Genomic DNA, 24,910 nt, shown 5'->3' with positions numbered 1-24,910 from the left:
ATCGCCTATATCTAGTTATTATAGATAATGGTGTTGGTTTGATGATGATATCCTTTTAATATGTGGTGCTTCCTCTCTAGAAATCATATAGGAGATATCAATGTCTTATCATTACTACACTAACACACACATAAAGGAAGAGCAGGGGAACAATGCCTTGAAGCTGAGATCTTCACCTCACGCTTGCAAAAAAAAAAAAAAAAAAAACCTCAAATAGATGAACATTCAAACATTTTCAGAGTATCTGTGAGTACATCTAAGTTACACTCTTTTCCATGTAGAACTGCATATGTACTACATCTGCCCTAACACAATTTCTCTCTGTCTGGACCAAAGAGGTGTGTCTTTCAAAATGTTGTCCCCAACCCCTCCCACGGACTTGCTCCTAGCCCTAAACTTGGTTGGTTGTTGGTGGGGTACCAGGCAGAAGTTACTCATCCAGCCCTCGGCCCATACTGAGATAGCTTTGGTGAAGCTGTGTCACCTTCCACCTGGCTGCGTACCATCTGCCCCAGGTCAAACCTCGCTGATCTCAGGTAGGTGCCCCCGCTCTCTCTCTGTCTCCTATTGGTGTTACCCTGCTGTACACATGACTGCACCTTCTTTTTGATCTGGTAAGGGATCAGCGGGTTATTAAGGCAAATTGTAAGTGTAAATGTGTAAATTGAAACCTGTGCCGGTGAGGGGTTTATATCACCCCGGGCCATTTATTGCTAGATTGACTGTGACTTGTAGAGATATGAGTGGTGAGGACCTGCTTTAGGACGGCTGAGGTTCTGCTGTCTTCTGAACCAAATACACATTTTCTCTTCATTTAGCATCATTTTTTTTCTTAATTTCCATTTTTGCTCCAAACCTTTGGTACATGTGTGCATCTATGTAACTGTAACTGTAACTATGCTATAATATTTTTTATTATCATTGCCTATCTTGCTTTTAGATACATTAGAATTAATTACTCAATTACTCTTCACAATTTCATAGTGTTATATGTATATATGTATGTGTATGTATATAAATGAATGTTCCAGTAAGTAAGTATCAAATAATTGCACAAAATGTTCCCCCATATGAAGCTTTCAATTAGAACTACAAAAAATAAGTCCCAAGTTAAGTAAACCATGCTCTGGCTTGAAGCTTATTTGAGAGGCAATTAGTTTAAAATTACTGAATCTAGACAAAATGATTATTACTGACTATATCTATTTCTTATTTTCAGAGAGCTTTGTCATTTGTAGCTCCCTGTAACATGCTGTTTCTCCCTCAGCAGTGTTTTTATTATTATTATGTTTCTAGTCTAACAGATTTCTATTAATCAGATGAGATTAGGGTTATGTTCTATCAGTCGAGCTGGATATATTTAGCATTATAATAATGTTGTCTATCTGATTTTCTCAGACTTTATCAGACGCTATCAGCCTCTTCTCTTTCCTCTTCTCTTTCCTCTAAAGATATGGAGCAAGAGTAGCATTGTCTGCGCTTGTAATTCACAGAGTATTGTTTTAACACGCTCTGTGGCATCATTTTTTGTTTCAGTTGCATTTAGTTTCAGTTACTTTTTCAATAAGGTGGAGATTTTATACTGATTTATTAAAATAAATAAATAAAAAAAGGATAAAGAAGGTGCTCTTTATGATTTAATTTATCCGAGCTGAAAAAATTTTTTACAACTTCAACTTTATCCATAGTTTTGTGATATTATCTTCATGAAGCACTTGTTTGAAGTCTTTAGATAAACACTACAAAAAATCCAATATGATTTTCTAAGCAGTATCACAGAGGTTGTCTCTGTGACTTTTGACTGCAAATGCAGGTGTTTATTTAGTTGGAGTTCTGTGGTGTCTGTCCACCTAAACAGAGTGTCCCAAGAGGCATTTTCTTTACTGGCACACCTATTGAATAAAGGCCACTGCTAACCTTTTGGCCACTGGCTGCACCACTACATTTATAGGCCCATTTATTTTTAGTCGTTACTTTCAGCCACAGTCAAATGAGGATCCTAGAAAAGGAAGTTTAAAGAAGCCTGCTGTCGAGAGATCTTGTCCCTGATAACTTCAAGGTACATGGGTTGTTCTAAACTGCATAGCTTGATAACATAGCTGCCTCAATCAAAGTTATAGTAATCACACTGCTGAGATGGCACAATATCACTGGACACAGGTCAGCACTGCCACTGACCAATAATATAAAAATATACTGCACAACATGACTTCATCTGACTTCAGCACTTTTTTATCTTATGATATCTCTGATATGAGCCTGAAATCGGACTGTAGATTTCTCCACATCCATGCTGTTGTCCTCCCACAGGTTGTGGTTTTCAACATGGAGGATTCCTCAGAACAGTCCCACTGGGTTTCCCCAGCTCTGATCAGCTCTGATCCGCTGGGCAGCTTCTCCTCTGAGCCCAGCCTCCTGCCTCCAGGGGAAGAGGGAGAGGCCTTCTTCTCCGGCCCAGACACCGACTACACCAGCCTGCCCTCCTTCTTCTCCAACCCCAGCCACAGCCGGGCCCCGTCCGCCTACAGACACAGCTCAGGTCAGCGCTACCATCCACTATCACCCATCCACTCCACGCACCTCATCAAGAATACCCTCCGAAAATTATTTATATAATCTAAAATGGTGCCTCTGTTCTGTCCCTCTCTCCTATAGTCCGTCAGGTGTACAGCTCGCCCTCTCTCCTGAGCAACCTGCAGTGGCTGGATGGGCCGGGCAGCCACTCCCTGAATTCACCCTACAACCCTCCGGTCTCCACCTGGGGCAGCAGCCCTCTCACCAAGGCTCCCCTGCACTCGCACACCCCGACATCCCTCTACACCTCCAGCGCCACATCCTCCTTCACCACCTCCAGAGACGGATACCCCTCGCCCGGCAGGGAGGGCAAGGAGAGCCCCCGGCTCCAGGAGGCCCTGAAGGCCGAGCGCTTGAGTCCGCTGGGGGGGGCGGGGGGCGGAAGCAGCTTTCTGAATCTGACCCCGGCCGCCGGGGGCGTTTACGCGCCGTCGCCACACTCCCACCCGCACATGCTGAGCCCCTACAGCTCGTACATGACCTCTCCACAGGACTACAGCACGGCCACCCTCTACTCCAGCCCGGGGGCGTGGATAAGCCCCTCCTACTCCCCCAAACTTCGCAACAAGATGAGGCTATCCCCGCCAGGTGAAAATACACTGAGCTGTGTCATATCCTGTAATCATATTTTGTCAGGTTTATAATTTGAGTTATATAATGGGTATCAATAACAAAATCTAAGTCTAATCTAATCTAATCTAAATATACTAATGCATAAACTGATGAGTGACTGTTTTTTATTTTGGACAGAGGCCAGAGAGTGTGTGAACTGTGGAGCCACAGCTACCCCTCTATGGCGTCGGGATGGTACAGGCCACTACCTGTGTAACGCCTGTGGACTGTACCACAAGATGAACGGCCAAAACAGACCTCTAATCCGGCCCAAGAAAAGACTGGTGAGACGCCCCTTTGTTGGTGTGTTGAGGTTGTAATATGTGTCATGCATATGAACTGGAGGACTATGAAGATATTTAGCTTTGTAACCTATTCAATAATATAATAATTGGAACTATGCTTTATCGTTGCCAGAGCAACTCAGTTGATTGGGAAAAGAAATCCTGACAGTTTCATATTTGTGTTTCAGATCGTCAGCAAGCGGGCCGGTACACTATGTGCCAACTGTCACACAAGCACAACAACGCTGTGGAGACGCAATGCCAGTGGAGAGCCTGTGTGTAACGCCTGTGGACTCTACTTCAAGCTGCACAATGTGAGTCCTCAAGTTTATAGTTCACAACTACAGAAAAAACAAAACCACACTGAAGTGTTCAACAGCCCTAGTTCTGATCCCTTTCTTTTCACAGGTCAACAGGCCTCTTACCATGAAAAAGGACGGCATTCAGACGCGGAACAGGAAAGTGTCCAGCAAGAACAAGAAGAGCAAGAAGAACGCCATGTTGGAGGGGTACCCCGACATGACCCAGGTGCCCCCCCTGGACGAGACCGGCGGACCCTTCTCCCTCGGCCACGGGTCTCTTCTGACCTATAGCCACACGCCGCATCTGATCCCTGCCCCGTCCCCCCTGCACCCCTCTGCCACCTTACCCTACTCACACCACCCCAACGCCAGCATGGTGTCCACGCTGGTGTGAAACGACAAACCGTAGCTTATTCTGCACTACAGAGTATAGGATACACCAGACCACAGGGGGACACAAACCTTGTCTAATGAGCGCTTTGTATATTTAGGAATCAATACTCGCTTGCTTGCCAGTTATTTGTGTGGATTTGCCCATATCTCTGCGTTGGATGTAATATGGACGAGGTGCATTTTTTTTTTACAGAAGTGTTGCTTTTCTGTTTCTTTTCACTGTATTTGAGGGAAAAAAAGCCAATTTTGTAGATATTATCTTCATGAAGCACTTGTTTGAAGTCAAATTGTTTGTGGCACTTGTCACTGATATGAGAAATGTTTCAGCTGTAAATACAAACAAAATTGTGTTTCTATTGCGATAGCAGCCTCTTAAATTGTCTTCTATTATTCAAAATGTGAAAACGTGTTTTGGTTTTGTACAATAGGATCTGTTTTGTATTCGCAAAATTGCTATTTAGTATCGACTTTGAAACTCCACAGAGAAAAAGAATAAAATGTATGACTTATCCTGTTTGAGTCATGAAGGCTGTTGTTTTCGATGTGCAAATGAGATTTGAATTCTCAGTACATTTGAAGCTACCGTGGTGAGGGTTCCTCTGTAGTGGCATTGTCCTCTCATGCTCAGGTATAATGCTCTCTTTGTGAAGGTAGCGTTTGACTTGACAGTGTAATTGTATTGGCTTCACCGGGTATGCAAATTCTCCCGCACACAGAGGTGACTAAACATTCAACTAAAGTGCAGCACTTGTGCCTGGTTCTATATTTAGAGTGACGTTGTCAGTTGATGAACAAAAACTAGACTTCAAACGTGCACACACACACACACACGCACACACAAGGCAATGTTTGTATTTGATTCCTCTGTGTAGGGACAACAAACACAATGTTATTACTCATCACTGGTTGTATGCCCATAAAGGGGATTTTTCATGCATAAAAGTTCCCACTCTCATATCATGCTTGAATGTCAGAGGCTTCACAAAACTTGTTTACTAATGATGAATGATGGCGTGTTTCAGAAGGAGATCACAACACTTCACAGGCCTTTTATTCCTTCCCAATGAGGCCAAATACACAGTCAATAAGGACTACATTTATGTCAATGTTTAGATCAACCCTCATCAGACTGTAATAGATAATGATATTGATACTAAAAACTGACTTTAAGAATATTTGTCACAATGTATCAGTTAAGCTGTTCGATATCAGAAATACTTTTGTTGTATAGATCAGACATTTAAGATCAAGGCACGCTGGGCTGTTGTGGTCGTTTACATGCAGGTCATCCCACACATCTTGTCACTTCCAGTGAGCAGGTATAACTGGTTTATATTGAACATTGTTTTGCATCTTTAAATCAAACTCAAACTTCTGGCCATCTCTTTGTAACTAATAATCAATTAAATCAGACTGGACTATTTAAGAAAAGTTCCTTTACAGAATCTTGCAGCAAAAGACAGTTAGTTGATGAGGCTTAAAAGCAAAGAAATATATTAAAGGCCCTGTCATCTTACTCCAAATGGCATTTCAGGAGCAACGGCATTTCATTTAATTGTAAAGCTACAAACAGTAGGGTACAGAAGTAGTGTGTGTCTTTTTTGTTAATGCTGAGGAGTAGGGCTGGGGTTGCAAACTTGGGACTGGGGGATGACTGATAAGTTATCACTGAAGCCACAGACCCCAAACCATCCACCTGCTGCTGGCATCGCCACTCTCACACTCCCTGTCAGTTACTGACTCAGGGGAAGGGGCACCATATACACTTCAGGTATTTAGCCTTTAGACACTGCACTTAGTCTTACATGTGTTATGTCAAACTGATACTTTATTTGAAGGCAAATAAAGTACTGAGTAGATCAATATCTTTATAGACACGATTTTCAGCTTAGTATTCAAACCCAATAATTGGTAGTTTTGGTCACATGCTATCAAGCTTCACAACCTGTTGACACACACAAATGGATTCACTAGAGCAGATAAATCACATGCACTGCGGTGTGTGTTTTCATAGCCCAAGTGTATATGCTTGAGTGAAGAGTTCAAGGAGAAACAGCACTTTCATTTATGCAATATTTTGTCTCAGCTTAGCGAGCACAGCCGTGTGAACATCTGGGCACGCCACCCACTCATGACATGGCACACACACTCTTACACCTCGGAGTGTATCGTGACAAACCAAGTCTTCAGCACAAATGCTGATTACATGATCATCTAATCAAACATACACAAAAAAAAACGAGGAAAATATTCTATAATTTCTTTCTTAGTGCAACTATTTAATTAGCAGTCAGTCAGTGTTCAACCATGTGATTCCCCCAGGCCCTTGATGATGGGAATTTAATGCACTCATGCTGTGTGAAATCACAGAGTGAGACTAGGGGCTTTCTAGCAGAATGTATTTACCATATCTATCTAATATTTACCCTAAGTCACACTAAAGCTAGAGAACCCTAGAAAAAAGTCATGCATTTCACCCTGCAAAGTAAGAGCACAACCAGAAAGAGAAAGATATATATAAAAAAACCCTTGATGTAATTTTGTTAAGATTGAGTAGTGAGTCCATAATTTATTCTCTTTTCCTCGACTGGCTTTATCTGCTGCTGCCGCCAGCTATGCTCTGGGGAAATGGCAACAAATGACAGGGATAGATTAGCAACCACAGGCCTGCTCCAGCTCACTCGCAAGGCCATCCGTTGGTGGCCTTATTTCTCCTATTCAGTTTTATCTTTTCCCATTCACCCTGTTTTATTCTCAGGAGTTTTATACTGCCCTTGGTTGTCGTATAACCTAGAATAAATGAGAAACATGCCATTTGATAATTAGTTGTTTCATCTATGACAGTTTGAGGCACTCTATCGAAGGTAGACTATACCCACCCTTTGATAAACTAACGCTTTACCCTGTAGCATGTTTTCTATTTCAAAGAACAGCCTCCCGGAGTGATGAAAGAGAAGCATTAATGACTAGAGTAGCCTTGACAGTACAGCATGTCAATATCTACAGTGGGTATGAAAATAGAACAGTATGTAGGTAGTATTGCTTGATGTATTGAAATATTCTTTAGAAACAGGCGTGTGTGGTACACAAGCACCCCCCAATGGGAAAACATAAGACTGCAGCACCAGTCAACAAGTGTTTTCCCAACTGACACAGTGCACAGGATGTAAACCCTGTCCACTGCAGTTGAGATACATGTATATATGTATGTGCATCCATTTCATAATAGTTCAAATTAATGAATTCATGTATATTGTTTATGTATTTATAAACCTCTGAATGATTTATACTGATCTTAAATGTCATTTCACACGGTGCATCTCACAAAATGGAGATTCTATATACGCCCTCTGTGTATTGTACTTCTTCACAAACTACATAAAGCAAAACAAAGACACAAGAAAAAACATAAATATATTTATTTTTTGAAGCATGCCTAAAACTCCAGTACAGCCAACAAAGGGAACTGAGCATTACAAAGTTTAAAAGGAAATATAACTTATATTATCTGTCTATTGTCCGTTTGGAAACAATTAAAATTGGTCATTGGATAATACACAAAGGAAAAAATAAAAGTAAGAATTCTTATCAAACCAGCTGAATCTTTCCCATTCGCTCTTAGCTTATCAGATCCATTTAAAGCACTTCCAGTCTTGGGTGTGACACCCTTTACACAAACAGAAAAGCTTTGCTGTGTGTAAATAAAAAAAATAAACAACCAAAAAAATCCCAACAAAAGACACAGGACAAGCAGGGTGAGAAGTCAAACAGCTCACCAAGCTACATATGGACACTCCCACACACTGCCATAGCCAATCGAGATCCTGTCAGTGCACAAGCAGACTGGGCTTTTGTAAACATTAACTATTTAGCTGTGTTTTTGTTGACGTAGTGTTATACAAGATGTGCAGGGGTAAACAGGATGCCACTCCTAGCCCTCCACTTCATCATTGATGTTTCTTTGCGATGAGAGCGCCGACCAGCACTCCTGTAAGCAGCACCACTCCCACTAGCAGCCATCTTCTTAGACTCTCCTGAGATCTCCTCGCTTCTGCGGCTGCGTCTCTGCCAAAAATCTCAGCAAAGCGATCCTGTGATGTACAATTTGAGGAACTGTGTTAGTTGTGCATGCCCAGGCCTCGACTAAGGTACTGTAAATTAATCTTTTGTTTGTTCCCCCTGGATACTCACCCAGCCTCCTTGGCTCTGGATCCACGGCTCGATGTGGTTATCCAGGTACGTGGTCATCCAGTCTGCGATGCGGGACACCAGGTGGTTCATATCCTTCTCCACGCACTCCACACAAAGGGCGCCCCCAAAGGCGAACAGGCCCACCACCCGTCCCCAGTTGACTCCGTCCCTGAACACCTCGTCCATCACACTCTCGAAGCTGTGGTAGGCTGTGGCGGGGGTGATGTGGAGCTGGGAGGAGAGGTCACTAAATGCTTGCGTGTAGCGCAGTTCAAACTCATCGGCCGAGTCCCGAAGCGCGGCCTTCACCGCCTCCATGCCGCCGCGCGGAGATGACGGCGTCCCCGACCGGCCGCTGCCGTTCCTGCTGTTGGCCGACAAGCCATTAGTAATAGCTGCGTTAGCCTTGTCTCCCTCCGCCCTGTCACTGGCATCCTCCGGCCCCAGCTGGCAATCCGGGTAGTTCCTCTGAGACAGTTTATAGCTTATGAAGAACGCCACCAGTTCTCTGTTACTGTTTGACATAATGTCCACACTGTAAAGCCCCAACACACAGCCAGCCTACACAGACCTCATGGTTTCTCCTGCTGTGCCTCACAGTGCGTCAGATGTCACATTTGAGGTTGTTCACCTTCCGCTGCAGCTGGCAATGGCAACCTGGAAACATATGAAGATGGGAGAACAGTCATATTCTTGTCTAACAGTTAAGGAGAATCCTGAACTAATTAAGCATTTAGCAAAGATGAGTTCACAATTCACCATGTAAAAACGAACTGGCTGCTGTTTTTTTCCCCATGAAATCCAATCACTATTTAACCATTATTTGTATTTTGAATTGAAAAGTACTTTAAAAACAATTCCCTATATACCCTGAGCTGGGATCAGTTTGGCAATACTACTTCAAATGGTCAGTGTTTGGAAAGGGGCGGGGAGGCTGAACTGTCGCTGTGGCTCAGAAGGATGTCTGTGAAATCAATCGAGGGGACTAGATAAGTTCAGACTTTTAAAAAAAGACATGCACTACAACGTGGACCAGCAGAAGTGTAGCTTTCGTATAAATGTAGCCTAATAATTACAACGCATCTAGCCATGTGTACAGTTCATTTCCACGGTGGTCAGCAGTACAGTAGACCCAATGCAGACAAATCCACAACTCGATGGAAACCGCACTGGTTTGAGCTGTAGCTATATCAGCTCGGTCAACGTTTACTCATGCCATAAACCAACAACGTCACTTTTACTGTCTAGTGTAACTTAGGTTCATTAACGTTATCGTGACTAGTAGTAGTACCGTCACATATCAAGTAACGTTAGCCTAGTAGCTACATTGCTAGATTAGCATTGTGAAACACAATTCCATCAAATCATCATTACGATGCAAATCAACAAAAACGTGTGTTTTTTAGATGCCCACCTACTACCATTGACAGCTCTGGCTACAATTCACCAACATCCTGTTAATTCTAGCTAAAGATGCTAACTAACGTTAGCTGTTTTCATGTAAACATTACACTGGAAACGCAACAAAAACTAGATACTGTATCCATGGGAATGTTTTGATATAATCATTGTTGACAGTTATACTTACAACTGCTAAAAGAGTGTATTTCCTTTCAGAGTACAGCTATGGAATTACTAAAAGCTGTAGTTGTGCATACAATTACACACAATATGGACATTTTTGCAGCTGCAGACTCTGTGGCCTGGACAGTGATGCACGCTGGCGATTGGCCAAATTTGCTACTGTACCAGCGGAAGTCCCGCCTTCTTCTGTTACTGCGCCAATCGACGATTTAGCATAACGGAAGTTAAGGCGTCCGAAGAGTAAGAGAAAAATCATTACAGTTCTATGTATGAGTTAACATATTGACTTAAACAATATCATAGTGATGTGGTGGTAAATGGAAAGGTGAGTAAACTGTGGCCTCCAGTCGCTGATCTTCATAAGGCAAACAACTTATCTAAATAAAAAAAATATACTTTCAGAAAAGCATTATCCCCATATTATTATAACCCATATCATTTTCATATTACTTACTATTGATGTGCTCTCTAAATTTACCTCATAAGGACATGTGTCTGCCCATGAAGGTGGGAAAAGTTTCAGTGGGTCTACCCTCTGTTACGTGCCTGATGATAGTGAGCATTTCATTAACCACACAGACATTTTTGTTGCTCTCCAATTCATTTTAAAGTTGAAATCCCATTTCAGCTCTATGCTTAAAAGTTTTAATATTCTAACGGTACAGTAGGTAAGACACACGTTCATACTCAACTGTGTATTATTGAACATCTGTGTAGGAAAGGGGTGATTTGGCACAAAAGACAACATTGTCATTGATAATGCCTATGGATTGGTGGTGTTACAAAACATATCCCCTCAATAGTTTTTATTAAACAAACTTATTTATTAAAACAACGTGTACATAGGCAATTAGCATATCCTACGCTTTCTAAATGTGAAATGACAATATAATACAGTTTCATCTCACAGTTGAGAAAAAAAGTCAATATGAAAGTGGGGAAATTGTCATGTTCATTTCAGAAATCTTTGTGACAGTTAACCAATAAGTAACACAGATTGTATGCGTAAACTAACAAAGTACAATGGCTAAAGTATATACAATGTCACAAATGATGTCAATTACAGAAGCCATACACTTTTGCACTATAATGTAGCTTAATTTATTTTTTTCCTTTCAACACTGGTGTTGAGGTCAATATTTGGAATTACAGTATTTTTAGTGAACCATGCCATTAGACCAAATATTTGTGATTTATAATTGCCTGTAGTCCCGTAACACTCTCTCTGAGGCCATCTCATATGCCAATGATAAAGATCTTCCATGTGTCTGATTTCAGTACTCCTTTACAACTAAACCGTTACTCAACCAAGGCACACAGCTAAGCAGGGACACTAACAGAAAGCCACCCAAGCATCTTGCATCCCATCTTGCAAAGTGCTCCTCTCCCCTCTAGAAGGCCCATCCGTGTCCATAGAGGGAATCTCTTCTGTCAGGTTTGCTGGCTCTTGAGATCTCACATCTTCATGTTGGTTTCTGTCAACATTTCCATTCTCAGTAAAGCCATCCTCTTTTTCTGGTTCACTATCAGAGTCAATGGATATGGTCTCTGTGTATGTACTGAGTTTTAGGGTACAGTTAATTGTCTCACATTGTTTGTTTTGGTCTGTGGATGGAGTACCAGACTTGAGGCCTCCAGAACCTGATCTCCCCGCTGAGGTACCAGCCAACTTAGTGTCCTCAAAGGTCATGTCGTGCTTAAGTTTCTTGAGAGCCTGCATGTCAAAGCCAAGTAGCACAGCCACTTTCTTGGTTTCGCATTCTCTCTCACAAACCCTACGCTTGTTTGCAAAGTGGCTGGCAATGTCCGATTTCCACAGCCACAGACTCGCAGACAGCTTCTCCTCTTCGGGAGAAGAAAGGTACGGTCGCTTGTTGAAGTACGCCGTGAGGAAAGCTTTTCGGGCCTCATATGTCTTGTGTTCATAGCTTCTAGGGTCCAGTACAAGATCATCAGATTCTCCCCGATTCCCCACTGTGGTAGACGGAATCTTTGACTCCTTGTTCAGTTTCATCCTCTTGGGGTTGGACATGGTCTGAGTGGGTAGCTGCCGCTTGAGGAACCCAGCCCCAGAAGAGTTGAGAGTCAAGGCAGACTTGATGCCTTGGCCTGCCTGGGACCTGCCCACAGCCCTGCATTGCACAAGATGCAGCGTGATCGTGGAGGCCACCATGTTACTTGTGTACACTCCCAAGCAGTGAATGCACTTGTATGTCATCTTTTTTTCAACAGGATGCATTGTTTGGAGCACTTGGTGTCGCTCCCTCAGGTGCAGAGCCAGAGCATCGGAGATGGGACCTTTGAGGATGGTGAAACACAGTGGACACAGAGTTTTCCCCACCTCACTCTTGCCAGACAGAGTTGCTGAAGGCAAACTTCTGGCAGGTGCATCACTCTTCTTCTCAATCATTTTGGGAGCTGTTAACTTGACTGCAGGTGGGAGGCTATTCTGAGCAGGTGCAGACTGATCTTGACCATTGACAGATTCCTTCATGTTAAAGGTGATAACAACAAGCTGTATGTTATTGGACTTATCTTGTTTGATGGTGAGATCAAAGGTTAGCGGGGATGCACCAGGTGGGCCGGCAAAGTCGTCTGGGTGGGCCTGTCCAACATGCTCAATCATTTTCTCTACATTGTGGAAAGCGGAGTGGCACTGTGGGCAGGTAAGCCCGTGGATTAACATGTGGTTCAGCAACGTATCACTGGGCAAATAGCGGTTGCAAAGCAAACACTTGCTGGTGAAGTTGTGGATCTTCATTATATACTTGGCCATTGCCCATACTTTCTTTGCCTTGTGCGCCTTTTCAAAATGAGCACTGTAGAGGTTTTCAGGAAAAAGCTCATTGCAAACAGTGCATATCTTCCACTTCTGTGTTTGGGCTGTGTTTACACCAATAGTAGTACTTTCGGCCAAAGCGTTGTTGCCAGGAACTGCGACACGCACCTGATGGCCAGCAATGGAGGACTGATTTTTAAGAACAGAGGCCCCTTGCTTTAAATGACCACCCACTGCATGACCTAGTGGCTCGGACGCAAGGTTGCGGCCCCTAGCCATCATCAGAGAAGCTTTCTGTGACACCCCCGGGAAGGTCTGAGACCTGGACACCATGACGTTGGCATGTCCAATCATGGTTGTTACTTGAGCACCAATGCGCTCGTGGTACTCAACAACATGCTGTACTAGTGCCTCATAGCTTCGGGTAGAAAACTGGCAGCGCTTACAGAGGATGTTGTTGCCATTGACAGAATTAGCACCATTTTTGACTGATGATTCAGAAACCATGCCCAGATAGGGTGAGACAACATGTTGAAAATGTTCCCTGTAGATGTGCCTCCTCACAACATTGTAGAGAGGGTCTCGGTATGTGCATTTTTTGCAAAAGTACATTGCTCTTTCTACATTATCTCCCTGTCTGGCTCTGTCAAGCAATGTTTTGTCCTTCTGTCCCACCGCAGTTCCCTGGAAGGTCCCATAACTCTGCCGTGCTGAACTGGGTATATGGAATATTTTAACATGCGTCTCCATAGTTCTCTTGCTTGCAGTGAATGTACAGTATGGACAGTTGAGCAGAATGCTGTTCTCAAAGTTTTGTCTGTGAACATTGCGGAAGTGATTCTTGTAGCCTGAGTAGTATTTGGAAGAAAATGGACACTCTGTGCAGCAAAATGGCTTAGATCGATAGTCCTAAAAGACATAAAGGAAAAAATAAATAACTCAAGACCATGAAGACAGAAATGGTAATTTGTGAGTTATAGAAATTTAATAAAGCCTAGAACATGGGAATGTGGTTTACCTGTGTCTTAGAGTATGATGGATCCCATGAGCAAATCTCAAGGCAAAGAGTGCCCTTTACATATTGCTCATTGGGGCAAAACTCTTTGAAGTCCTGTGTAAAGAAAAGAAAATGAAGGCAAACATGTTATTCTGAATAAATCTTAGCATACATCCAATTTGTCATTTTTGACAGGCTACATGTCTTTATGAATACTGGCCACATTGTCTTTCCCAAAAGCCTGTTACCTCATTAACTGCATCACTCGCATGAATCGTGGAATAAATTAGTTACATTAGATAATTTCTTTAAAAAACAGGTATAACAGGTATAACATTAATAATCATCAGTTGAACAGCATGGTGAGCCTTGCTAAGCCACACTTTTACATAATTTACACTGACTTGTCTAACAACAACAAAAAAAACATTGTATTTTCTAAATTCAATTTGGGCATTTGTGATCCTAAAGCTTCTTAGGAAGATAGAGGACAATCATATTTAACTATTCCTGCAAATTGTATGTCATGAAATTTGTAAGGACAGCAAAAAGTATAGTGAGTATTTCAGTTTTTCCTGCAGTGAACATTATCAGAATTTACCAACTGCTTTAATTGAAAATGAATGCAAGACTTTCCATCCACTGCTGAATTCTAAAGAGCAAAGACAACGACAGTGAATAAACAACAGACTACACTTACAGCTACATTTAAAAATAATAATAATCTTCCTTTTGCCACTCTCTGCCTCATCTGTTTTTCTCATGTCATTGTGCATGTTATTGTAACTGTTTGTCCCAGCTCCTATTGGATTCTCTGTCGTCCTGGTGGGGATCCCTCTTGACTTGGCCCGCTAAAAGTTTCTTCCATTTTTTTCCCCAAATAAGGTTTTCTTGGAAGTTTTTCCTTGTATGATTCGAGGGTCTAAGGCTGGTGGTGCCAGGTAGGCTAGGTTATGTAGAATAGGTAGGCTGTTATGTCTGTTATGTTATGCTAAAATCTGCTATAGTGTGTCTTGTGCTTTGTTCTCTTCCTTGTGTTTGCCCTGTATCATTCTGTTCTATGGTTGATTAGTTAGATCTAGTTGGGCTCATTCTCTGTAAAGTCCTATATAAATAATCAAACTTGAACTTCCTTAGGCCTATTTTCACGTCATGGACCTTGGTTAAACTGAAATTTTATACACTCACCTCTGCTGCCTCCTTGCAGTATTCCAGCCCAATGTCTCCAAGTGCTTTTTTCACCTGCTTTCTGGCTCTCCTTATCCTTGTAAGGTTGTTCACTGGGAGTTGATACATCTCTCCTGAAAAATAAGACAGACGAAAAACCGCTGATTAGTTTGGTGTTGGCTTAATCTAACTTACCTTGTTACAACGTGGATCCTAGTCTCAAGCCACATTTCATCAGGCTAATTGTCGAACTTGGATGTTTTTAAATTGATACTGCAGATAATCATTACCTACATCCACAGAAATGCAATTCCTCAATAGGCCAGAGGCCCACTTCAACACTTGCTTCCTTGCAGTAAATCACTGTCAGCATATTTACTTATGTTGACAAGTTAACGTTATTGCTAGGTTCAAGGCTCCAATTTCCACAGGGGCCCAACATCCTAAGATTTCAGGGGCAATGCTTCAGGTTAGCTAACGTTAATTGATGGACTCTTGGTTGGGATCAAAATAACCGAATCTTGCTATCTTGCTGGGGCTTGCTATCATGTGACCCCGCCTGCTCAATTAGCTCTGAAATTGGGGAGTCGGTATATTGCAGGATATGCGGTTAGCTGGAGTGGCTAACGTGTTAGCCAGCATTAGATGGGTCGCCCGCTCTTGTCGGCTTGGCCACTAACCTAGCATTGAAGCTAGCGTTGCATAGCCGGGTAACGTTATACAATTCTCCCCCTCATTGACAAAAATCACTTACTGATACACAATTTTTACTCACCTTAGGACACGTTTGAAGATTAAATAGGTTGCCTAGCTAGATAAATGGCTAACAAAGGCGCTAGCTAGCCAATCGGGATGGTCAAACTCAGTTGAATGATGATGTTCGCTCTCCTCAAAGCCGGTGCTGATGCTCAGCTCCAGAGTTAGCAAACTAGCTAGCTATCACATTTGCTGTGCTGCAGCTAGCTAACTGGAGGAACGAAAGGTGGAACAAAGTAGTGCACATCTCAAGAAAACAGCATATTGTCCATCAATAATGGAATGAGATAACTAGCAGCACCACCCTCTGTCCTCTGGATGTTTCTCCTACTTGTACTAGCGATGAAGCCAGCCTACTAGCTAACGATATCTATTCCAAGTAAGTCAACACTCAATCCAAAATGGCGACGACAAAAAGACGGAAGTCATGCAAGGGAGCTGGGGAGGGGGTGGGTGGCTGAAGTTTCAAGTTTTTTATCCATTGTTGTGATTGATGATAATAATAGAATATATTACTTGATAACAACAATAATTGTCCTGGGATCCAGGCACATGAATCACAGAGTCCCAGAGTTTATACAGTTTCCATATTGTTGTTGCAACATTGATAAACATTTTCAGTGATTTATATTTTGTTGCACCCTAATGTGTAAGAGCTGACCTTCACCCCTGTTGTCTATTAGAGAAAGACAGTTAATGATATAACATTTTATTCCAGCAAATGGATAAATGGTTGTGTTCAAATCAAAAGTTAAGACACTTTGATATAATGTGGTCATTCCAGTGGTTCCAGCACTTCCAACACAACGGTGCGAGATCCTGTCATCACCAGCCTTGAGACAGTCCGGTAGTCCAGGTACATAACGCTCTGTCCATTCACCTGGCACACAAACTGACGAACCTTAAAAAAGAGAGTGCCAGGAAGATATTATTTTTGTCTCAGGGTGCAAGTCAAATTATTTTATGTATGAAAATCATTTGAAGTTAATAATATATATTCCCTGTGGTGGATGGGTGCTCATTTACTAACAACCACAGGGAATATTAGTGCCATGTGTATACATTTTTAATGTGGCTGATATAGTATGTTACCTTAACTCCAGCAGCTGCTGCAGGGCTTCCAGGGTCAACAGCCTGGACATAACAGGGAGCCATGCCTCTGACAACGAAGCCCCAGCCTAATGCATCCCCCATCACCTGGGATATGTCATGGAAGACAGGAGGGTGAGAACTCTGTTTGATAAATTGTTATTCCACGCTCAGTAGAGATGAAAGGGAAAATCCGCCCCAAAACAGAATTTCTATTGCTTTGGTTTCTGGCAGTTTAGTCTTGGTTTGTTAACATGAAAAAGTCTCTCCAAGAGCTAGAAACAAGAGAGCATTGGCTTTCTTTATGATGCCAACTAATGCTTTGAAATCCTAGCAATGATGTGCAAATGTTAATTCTGTTCTTGCTGATTTTTATAATCTTAAAGAAAGCAGGTTGAATCATTACAGCTCACCGTCAGCACTCTTTTGATGAAGGGTGCACCAGGTGCCAGCAGCTCTTCACATGTAAAATTTCTTGTAAGCACTGCAAAATCATTAAAATATTTATTCATCTTGTCTGAAGATTTGGAAATTAAAACACTATGCCCAGAAAAAACTGAAAAATAACAGATTGTCAAGCAAGGTTCAATCCCAAAGACCTAAATTTTAGTGACATTTTGAAACATTTGTAAAATGAATATAGATTACCCACTTGCCTGATTTAGGATTGCATCTCACCAGTGGGGTTGAAGACAGCTGTACAAGGGGTGGAAATCCTGCAGAGTGAAGCTGAAGGGCATTCAAGCTGCCTCGCCGCCCATTGGCAACCTGTTTCAAGTCTTTACTCGACCCCACTGTGATAAAAATGAATGAATGAATTATGCAATTATGCAGCAATAAGCAAACATAGGCATTCACATCTCCGCAAGTGTAAAGAGTGCAGAGAAACTTTTTCTTTTTACCAGACTGGAATCCATTGTTGCCCTCCTGGGGTGGGTTCTTGCGCAGGACGAAAGGACTGTCAGGACGGTTGTCCTCTTGTGTCTGCACTGCCACTTCTTCCTCATTGTCTCGCTCACTTTCATTTATCAGTTCAGACAGGCGGCGCCGGCGGCGAAAATTGATGCAGAACTGATACAGTAGCCCACTGTCAAAGAAGTTGTGCTTCTTTGACACTGGTGACAGGAGTGAGAGCGCACACAGAAGAATTGGGACACATGTTAGAATTAATGGGACTTTTTTTGTGAAGAGAGGATAAGTTTATTTTGTTGAGGTTGTAAAAGTCCCAGCTGGCCACCCACTGCTAGAGGTCACTGACAGCCAGCGCATTTCGAATACCATAGATCAATCAGGTGAAAATGATGATACCCCTCACCGTGTTGAATGATACCATGCTCCTGCAGCGCACGGCTCAGGTCCAGTCCCTGGCGCCGGCTCTCTGCCTCTCCATTCTGAAGGAGCCAGTCAATCAGCTGGCAGCCGGGAAAGGAGCGCTGATACGCAACACCATGCTCCTCTCTCAGCTGCAGAATAGAGTCCTTGCCCGCTATGAGACTGAAGAAAGACATACACAAACATGGGCCTGTGTCATAACATGCAAATTGACTGAAAGCAAAAGTACCATTATGTATTTGAGAGGAGATTTAGCATACCAAATTCCAGGGTGGGAAATTGGAAGCCCAGCCTATTAATCATATTCTTTCACCTACATGTGTTATGCACTATGACTGTGATTCCCCTCAAAAGCCATGATAGAATGCTTCAAGGTCAACTGTTCCCACTCGACCAAGAGAATCTCAGGGCAAACAAAGCAGCTCTTACTGTTCATACAGCCTTTGTCCTCGCATGAAGATTTTCACCTCTGTATTAAAAGGAAATGTGCCATCGTCCTTGCGGAAACGGTACAGCAGTTTTGCATCCTTGAACACAGGCCGCTTGTCACAGACTAAGAAAAGGCGAGATATAATCCCAACGAGTCTTCAAAGTGATGAGACTCTTATTAAAGATATAATACATTTTTCAATGGTACAATTGGCCCTTTAAAGACCTCTTGAGAGGGTGACCTTTGCCATCAGCTGAGGCTTGGCAAAGTGCTTCCTCCTTACCGTGGTGAACAATGTCGTGGTCCATGAGGTGCTGCAAGAGGCAGACAGCTGTGGGCCGATCCGGAGCTTCCTTGTGGCCCACAAGCCAGTCGATAAGCTCTTGGGCCACGAAGCAGTTGGGGTACGTGCGCAAGTGGTACCGTCGCTCCTTGATCAACTTTCCATCATGAAGCCTCAACCTTGGAGTGAAGTCAAAATCAGCCATAAGCCTAACCGTAAAGCTTAAATCAGTCATAAGCCTAACCTTAAAGCTTAAATCAGTCATAAGCCTAACCTTAAAGCTGAAATCAGCCATAAGCCTAACCTTAAAGCTTAAATCAGTCATAAGCCTAACCTTAAAGCTGAAATCAGCCATAAGCCTAACCTTAAAGCTGAAATCAGCCATAAGCCTAACCTTAAAGCTTAAATCAGCCATAAGCCTAACCTTAAAGCTGAAATCAGCCATAAGCGTAACCTTAAAGCTTAAATCAGCCATAAACCTAACCTTAAACCTTAAAGTAGTTTGTTTTACATTTTCTCTCTCTCTCTCTCTCTCTCTCTCTCTCTCTCTCTCTCTCTCTCTCTCTCTCTCTCTCTCTCCATACCTTAGTTGTTCTCCAGCAATCATAACTTCAGCCTTATGTTGTCTGGCCATGGCTTTTCTCCTAATGCTACTTACTTGCTCCATGTTTGTTATCTGCAATGGGCTGAAAAGTTAACGAAGCTAACTCCTGTTTATGGTCCTTTTTGTTTAGCAAATAGCCAATGAAGCAAACAGAACCCTATTGTCATGTGGGATAGATGTTGTGTATACAGAGAGAGAGAGTGAGAGAGAGAGAGACGTGGTCATTGAGACCAAATTCCATCCTATACCATGAAAGCTGCTGCATTTATTTGAGGATGCGACAGAGGGGGAAGGCAGCCACCATATAAGAAGACTGTCCATTAACAACAATGTTAAAATTCATGTTTTCTGTCACATATTTTGTTGTTATTTTTGAAAAACAAATGCCAGAAACAAATGTGATCTCTAAAAAGCTTGTCTTAAACCATAAAGTGCTACCTGGCTAATTACGGCCAACTGAAGCATGTTGTGTAACTGTTTTCTGACACTTTTTTGGAGAGTTTTGTTAGCCTATTTGTAGTGCATAACTATGCACAGCAACCCTTTGTCATTTTCAAAATATGCAGCATCACAGGATGATTCTGGGTGTATTTTGGATGCTACAACTAGCAAAATATTGTCCTGGCCTTTTTAGCATTTGGTGACCCGCCTGAATCAAGTTACATTTCTATGGTTGTGGAGTTGTGTGACAGCAGAGCCTGAGAGACATATCAGTGACAACACTTGTATTATGGTATGTGTTTATTCAGAGTTAACATAAGTGCTGACTAAGTCAGAGGTGATGGAACCTAACCCTTAACATTACTGGCAATGGTGGAAAACCCTTTCCATTTCCTCGCTTCAGGTTAGAGCTCCGCTTCTTTTCTATGCTGACACCAGTAGTGAAGGCCAACGGCCACAAGGTGTCAGTATTGACCCGTGTACTAAGAAAATGAACACAGCAACCACAACAGTGACAATGAATTGTCCTGCAACCTCCATATCCCTTTTTGTTGTTGTTAGAGGGGAATCATACGGGCATGGCAATATGTTTAAAACACCAGTTTATAAAGACAGACTATTCACTGACTGAATGCTGAATACAAATTTAAAATTGTAGTTAAACAACTTCAACAATAATTTGAAGTAAGCAAAGTCAGTCCTGCGAGTTTAGTGAAGATTGGATCTTCTTTAAATGATTCAAGTAATGTCTACTCAAGTCTGGGTGTGTAGTCAGTTGGCCGGGCCAGATGAATATTGTGATGAATCCAAAACAAGCCTAGAGGATAAATGGAACAAAAACATGGAGACAGTAATGAGCCATTTGTACGAGCGGGATAAGTCGAACGTGAAAAAAATAGAAGAATGTGCCACTGTGCTTTATTTCGCCCAGGATTTGGTCGAAATGATCATCACGAGCAGCTTCTGAAGACACACTCGCATCAGCTTTTATGCAAATTGCCCTCTTCAGCGTCTTTTCATTGGAGAGGAGCATGGAGGTGTAGTCTGCAAGGCGTGACATCATGCCAATGCAGCTTTATGAAGAAAGTGCGCTTCTCCTGAACAGGCAGAGGTGGATCTAGTCCTCTGGCATCTCAGCGGACTTAGTTTTGTGGCCCCAGAAGCCTACATCCTGCGCGGTACACAACTAGTTCACCTCCAGTTATAATAAGGTGGGAGCCTTTTAACGCACGCATGGTTTTCCTTCTAGGCTTGAATCCTAGTCAAATTTCGGAATTACTGTCATTTTCAAAGTGAGTGCGATCATTTCACTGACTGTATGAAATAAGCTGTGAGCGTTTTGGAGCTCTTGGAGGAGACCAGCTTGCCGAAGAATATGACCGCCGAGGCGCATTTACATTTGGGACTGCAGAAAACCCCCATGGATTTCGTCAGTGACTTCGACTTGATGAAGTTCGGCGTCAAGAAAGAGGCGATGCAGGGGATGGACCGCTCCTTCATCGGGCCGTGCAGCCAGCTTCAAAGACCGGACTCCGTTTCGTCCACCCCGGGCAGCACGCCCTGCAACTCGGTACCCTCGTCACCAAACCTCAACCCAAACGAGCAGAGAAATAACCCCGGAGGCGACCAGTTCTGGATAGCCAACAACGGGGGTTACCCGCAGCAGATGTACCCGCAAGCTTTCGGTCTGACACCCGAGGACGCGGTGGAGGCCCTCATCGGCACCACGGCGCAGCAGGGCCACCCGTCTGCGCCCCACGGCCACCACGCGCCACCTTTCCAAGCTGAATTTGAGGGGTACGGGCACCTAAACGACCCCGTCCAGCACTACGCGGGACTCGCGGGTCACCCCGACATGCAAGGCATCCCGAGCAGCCACTGCCAAGACCAGTATCACAAAGACGACCTGGGGTCTCCAGAGTCGCCGGAGGCCCAACAGGTCCTCGGTGCGCACCACCATCTCCAGCAGCAGCACCACAGCCGCCACGACAGGCGAAACAACGCCGACATCCACTTCTCCGACGACCAGCTGGTTTCCATGTCCGTCAGGGAGCTGAATCGGCACCTGAGAGGCCTGGGCAAGGACGAAGTGATGCGTCTCAAGCAGAAGCGCCGGACCCTGAAAAACAGAGGTTACGCACAGTCGTGCCGCTACAAGCGCGTCCAGCAGAAACACGTTTTGGAGCACGAGAAGACCAGCCTGGTTTCTCAAGTGGAGCAGCTGAAACACGAACTCAACAGACTGGCCCGGGAGAGGGACGCATATAAACTTAAATGCGAGAAACTGACCAGTGCAAACTGTTACCATGAAACTGGGTCTACCAGTGACAACCCTTCCTCACCTGAGTATTTAATGTGAGTGATTTTTTTTATTTCCTGCAGAACTCTGATGTTATTTTCCCTATAGGGAGGCATATATGTTGACAGTGGGTCCTGTACCTGTTTCACAAATAATCCTATTGATTCATCATACCTACAGGTCATAATCAATGTGGGATATACCGAGTCTATCTCTCAAATAAATGTAATTGATACAACTAGGCAACAAGTTATGAATGAAAAATTACATTGAAACATGCATGCAGGACATGCGTGAGATCTTTTTTTTTATTTTATATAGGCCTATCTGTATTTTGTCTGAAAGGAAATACTTGAAATCAGAGAATATCCACTTTCCTATTATTAATGTATTTGGATTTTAGCCTTCTTCTGTTTCAGTTACCACTCAATTTACATGGCTGATGGTGATTTTGCTTTGCTCAGTTTTCTTTGCTCAAATGTTGTCCATATTTTGTGTTCACGCTTCCTGAAAATAGATAACATACCCAAAAGAATGATATACTAGAGATTAAATTTCCATTATTTTTATGAAGCTGATTCTGCTGGACAGATTTGTTCCTTATTTTGTTTTCTTTCTAAGATAATATACAATTATGTAAGAAAAAAATGTAGTTTTTTTTTTCTCAATATTGACTGGCATTGTTTTGTATTTAAATTGTTTTTCATCTACTATGGATCAATAAAGCCATTGTGACTTTTTAAGATTGTGTCTCATCAGTTGGCGTATACTCTCGAACAGAAACTATCCTTACAGTAAAGTATTTCCTTTGAATGCACATGCACACTTTTCTTTGTAATTTGCTTCATGGTAGTGTGATTCATTACACTTATAGAAGCTATTTGAGCCTTTTGAGTCTGAATATGTAAATATCCCAAATTGTTTTTTAAGTGCATAAATGCATAATGCAAGCTACATCTGACACAATATCTGTATATACATTAAATTAAGGTTTTGAAATATGTCATACACAGAGTATAGTAACAATTTCAAAGTGAATTGTCAGTTTAGATGTAAACGTACACGTATTTAAAAAAGCATCGTCATCACTATAAATAGTCATTCTGAAATCATCCTGTAGAATAGAAACCCAGCAACACCAGATTCAAGAGGTTCAAGGTTTAACATTACTATATTAGTATTAGTATTTTGTCAAAGCGACTTCAATTGAAGATAAATAATGGAGCTGAACTTGCTTTCTGAGCACAACGCTCAATCAAACCTCGATTTCAATATTAGAGGGCCAAGGGAACACGCACAGTAACATGCACATGCCGTGTATTTGTTGTTTGGTGGTAAATGAAAGGACGAGTGGCTTTCTCTTCTTCCCTGACCTTTGCCCTTCGTGGAGTGCTGCTTCCTGAGGGACCCCGGCATGTGAAAGCACAGAGGGCTGACTGGCAGGGGCTGTGGGCCACAGATAAAATGGAGTGGAAATCAGGCTTCCCCTCTGCTCTCTTCCTCAGACAAACAGGTCACCTCTGCATTCATTAACAGAGGAAAAGAGAAACAACAACCACAGCACATTGCTGCGCACTCCGCCGGCCAGCTCCAGAGGAATTCTTTCACTTGATATGTTTTTTTCTCCCTGGTACCATTTTGAAATCCTCAAGCTAATTTCCTGTACACAGATCATTCTCAGTTCAGGACTACAATAACATTTAGATGACCGTAATAGTTCCAAGGGCCAGTGTGATAATATGCGATAAGTGGCCACATTGTAAATTGAGTTTATAACCTCTGCGGTGGCTCGTGTTAAGAAACCGTTAGAGTCGTGTACTGAGAGTATCATAAATGTTTTTCTCAAAGACTTTCTCACTGATCCCCCTTTGCATGGGTTCAGCTGGGCAGGTGGCCGCGCTAATGGCGCCATCCTTTAGCCTGGAAACCAGGTTGTGTTTTCATGTGTGACCTCTGACAGCGTTGACCTCACCCTCTGTTCAATGAAAGCAGCTCCAAAATCACACCACAGGTGCAAAAGCACTTTCCTACTGAAAACAGGCCTAATCCCAGAGGGTCGGCCCGCTGCCCTGGGACTGTATGACGTAGATGATTGCGTTTGTGAACATCAAGGATGTAGCAGAAAATACACCAGGTGATTATGACAGTGAATAATGCTCCTCTATGCTGTGGTGTCATTGGTAAAGGATCTTCTCTCGTAGATGGCATAAGAATCTATTTACAGGTAGAGTTTAATTGTAAAATGAGATATCCACCATTTAAAAAAAATATGCTAGTAAAATGTCCTAATTAAAAATGTCCCTACTGTAACAAAATTATTGCTGTCAGGAAAGTAAGACTCACTATGAATTATTATTGAAGTTATTTGTTCATTAAAGACATTTACTTACAAAACAGTAACATTTTAGATATACTACTAACTACTGCAATTTTAAATAATGAGTGCTGAACATCAGATAACATTTTCCCAAATAGATGTATATATAGTGTTTTGGATTAAACTCCTTAACATGGAAGTGCTTATTTGCACATACTGTGTATATTTGAGTATATTTGCGAGTGTTTGTGCAAGGTGTCTATGCGTGTGTGTGTGTGTGTGTGTGTGTGTATACTTACTTACACACTTGCGCACATTTTAGTGGGTGCGGTCCTTCCAACAGTGCACATCTATGTGCATGTTTGTGTGTTTGTGTACATGCATACATCACGTGTGGACTCGCACGCAACACTGGCGTTATAAAGTACGAATGTTGGAGAAGACAGCAGTTTGTGGTCCTGTATGACAGCATGCAG

At 42.6% G+C, this 24,910-nt stretch overlaps 5 protein-coding genes across 6 annotated transcripts; 2 read left to right on the top strand and 3 right to left on the bottom strand.

Moving 5' to 3' along the window:
* The first annotated feature begins 410 nt into the window (after nucleotides 1-410).
* Nucleotides 411-5,129, top strand: gata1a (GATA binding protein 1a). The gene is made up of 6 exons (XM_071538399.1): nucleotides 411-536; nucleotides 2,311-2,539; nucleotides 2,656-3,162; nucleotides 3,325-3,470; nucleotides 3,659-3,784; nucleotides 3,879-5,129. Exons 2-6 carry the CDS (start codon nucleotides 2,326-2,328, stop codon nucleotides 4,164-4,166), a joined length of 1,281 nt encoding a protein of 426 aa, XP_071394500.1. The 5' UTR covers nucleotides 411-536; nucleotides 2,311-2,325; the 3' UTR covers nucleotides 4,167-5,129.
* Nucleotides 5,130-7,602: 2,473 nt separating this feature from the next.
* LOC139660297 (bcl-2-like protein 1) lies at nucleotides 7,603-10,073 on the bottom strand. Its single transcript, XM_071538398.1, has 3 exons — nucleotides 9,945-10,073; nucleotides 8,357-9,013; nucleotides 7,603-8,256 (listed from the first exon to the last, which is right to left on the bottom strand). The coding sequence occupies exons 2-3, from the start codon at nucleotides 8,879-8,881 to the stop codon at nucleotides 8,113-8,115; spliced, it is 669 nt and encodes a 222-aa protein (XP_071394499.1). The 5' UTR covers nucleotides 8,882-9,013; nucleotides 9,945-10,073; the 3' UTR covers nucleotides 7,603-8,112.
* A 598-nt stretch (nucleotides 10,074-10,671) lies between these two features.
* adnpa (activity-dependent neuroprotector homeobox a) lies at nucleotides 10,672-16,022 on the bottom strand. The gene is made up of 4 exons (XM_071538397.1): nucleotides 15,659-16,022; nucleotides 14,905-15,017; nucleotides 13,738-13,830; nucleotides 10,672-13,628 (listed from the first exon to the last, which is right to left on the bottom strand). The coding sequence occupies exons 2-4, from the start codon at nucleotides 15,010-15,012 to the stop codon at nucleotides 11,274-11,276; spliced, it is 2,556 nt and encodes an 851-aa protein (XP_071394498.1). The 5' UTR covers nucleotides 15,013-15,017; nucleotides 15,659-16,022; the 3' UTR covers nucleotides 10,672-11,273.
* Nucleotides 16,023-16,367: 345 nt separating this feature from the next.
* LOC139660303 (DEP domain-containing mTOR-interacting protein) lies at nucleotides 16,368-19,507 on the bottom strand. 2 transcript variants are annotated; one of them, XM_071538404.1, is made up of 9 exons: nucleotides 19,432-19,507; nucleotides 18,774-18,952; nucleotides 18,490-18,613; nucleotides 18,044-18,222; nucleotides 17,631-17,843; nucleotides 17,385-17,522; nucleotides 17,142-17,212; nucleotides 16,732-16,836; nucleotides 16,368-16,540 (listed from the first exon to the last, which is right to left on the bottom strand). In XM_071538404.1, exons 2-9 carry the CDS (start codon nucleotides 18,796-18,798, stop codon nucleotides 16,415-16,417), a joined length of 981 nt encoding a protein of 326 aa, XP_071394505.1. In that variant the 5' UTR covers nucleotides 18,799-18,952; nucleotides 19,432-19,507; the 3' UTR covers nucleotides 16,368-16,414. The 2 variants fall into 2 exon arrangements, with proteins under 2 accessions (XP_071394505.1, XP_071394504.1); XM_071538403.1 differs by having other exon boundaries at nucleotides 19,358-19,443.
* Nucleotides 19,508-20,938: 1,431 nt separating this feature from the next.
* Nucleotides 20,939-22,792, top strand: mafbb (v-maf avian musculoaponeurotic fibrosarcoma oncogene homolog Bb). The gene has a single exon (XM_071538396.1). It carries the CDS (start codon nucleotides 21,194-21,196, stop codon nucleotides 22,175-22,177), a length of 984 nt encoding a protein of 327 aa, XP_071394497.1. The 5' UTR covers nucleotides 20,939-21,193; the 3' UTR covers nucleotides 22,178-22,792.
* The last annotated feature ends 2,118 nt before the right edge of the window (nucleotides 22,793-24,910 follow it).

Source organism: Centroberyx affinis, unplaced genomic scaffold (genome assembly GCF_046629955.1).
Source record: "Centroberyx affinis isolate AG114_WGS23_722 - 3 ecotype Tasmania unplaced genomic scaffold, CSIRO-AGI_Caff_v1 ptg003268l_1, whole genome shotgun sequence".
Classification (NCBI taxonomy): domain Eukaryota; kingdom Metazoa; phylum Chordata; class Actinopteri; order Beryciformes; family Berycidae; genus Centroberyx; species Centroberyx affinis.
The sequence above is the reverse complement of the archived record's forward strand: the minus strand, read 5'-3'. Positions and strand labels throughout refer to the sequence as shown.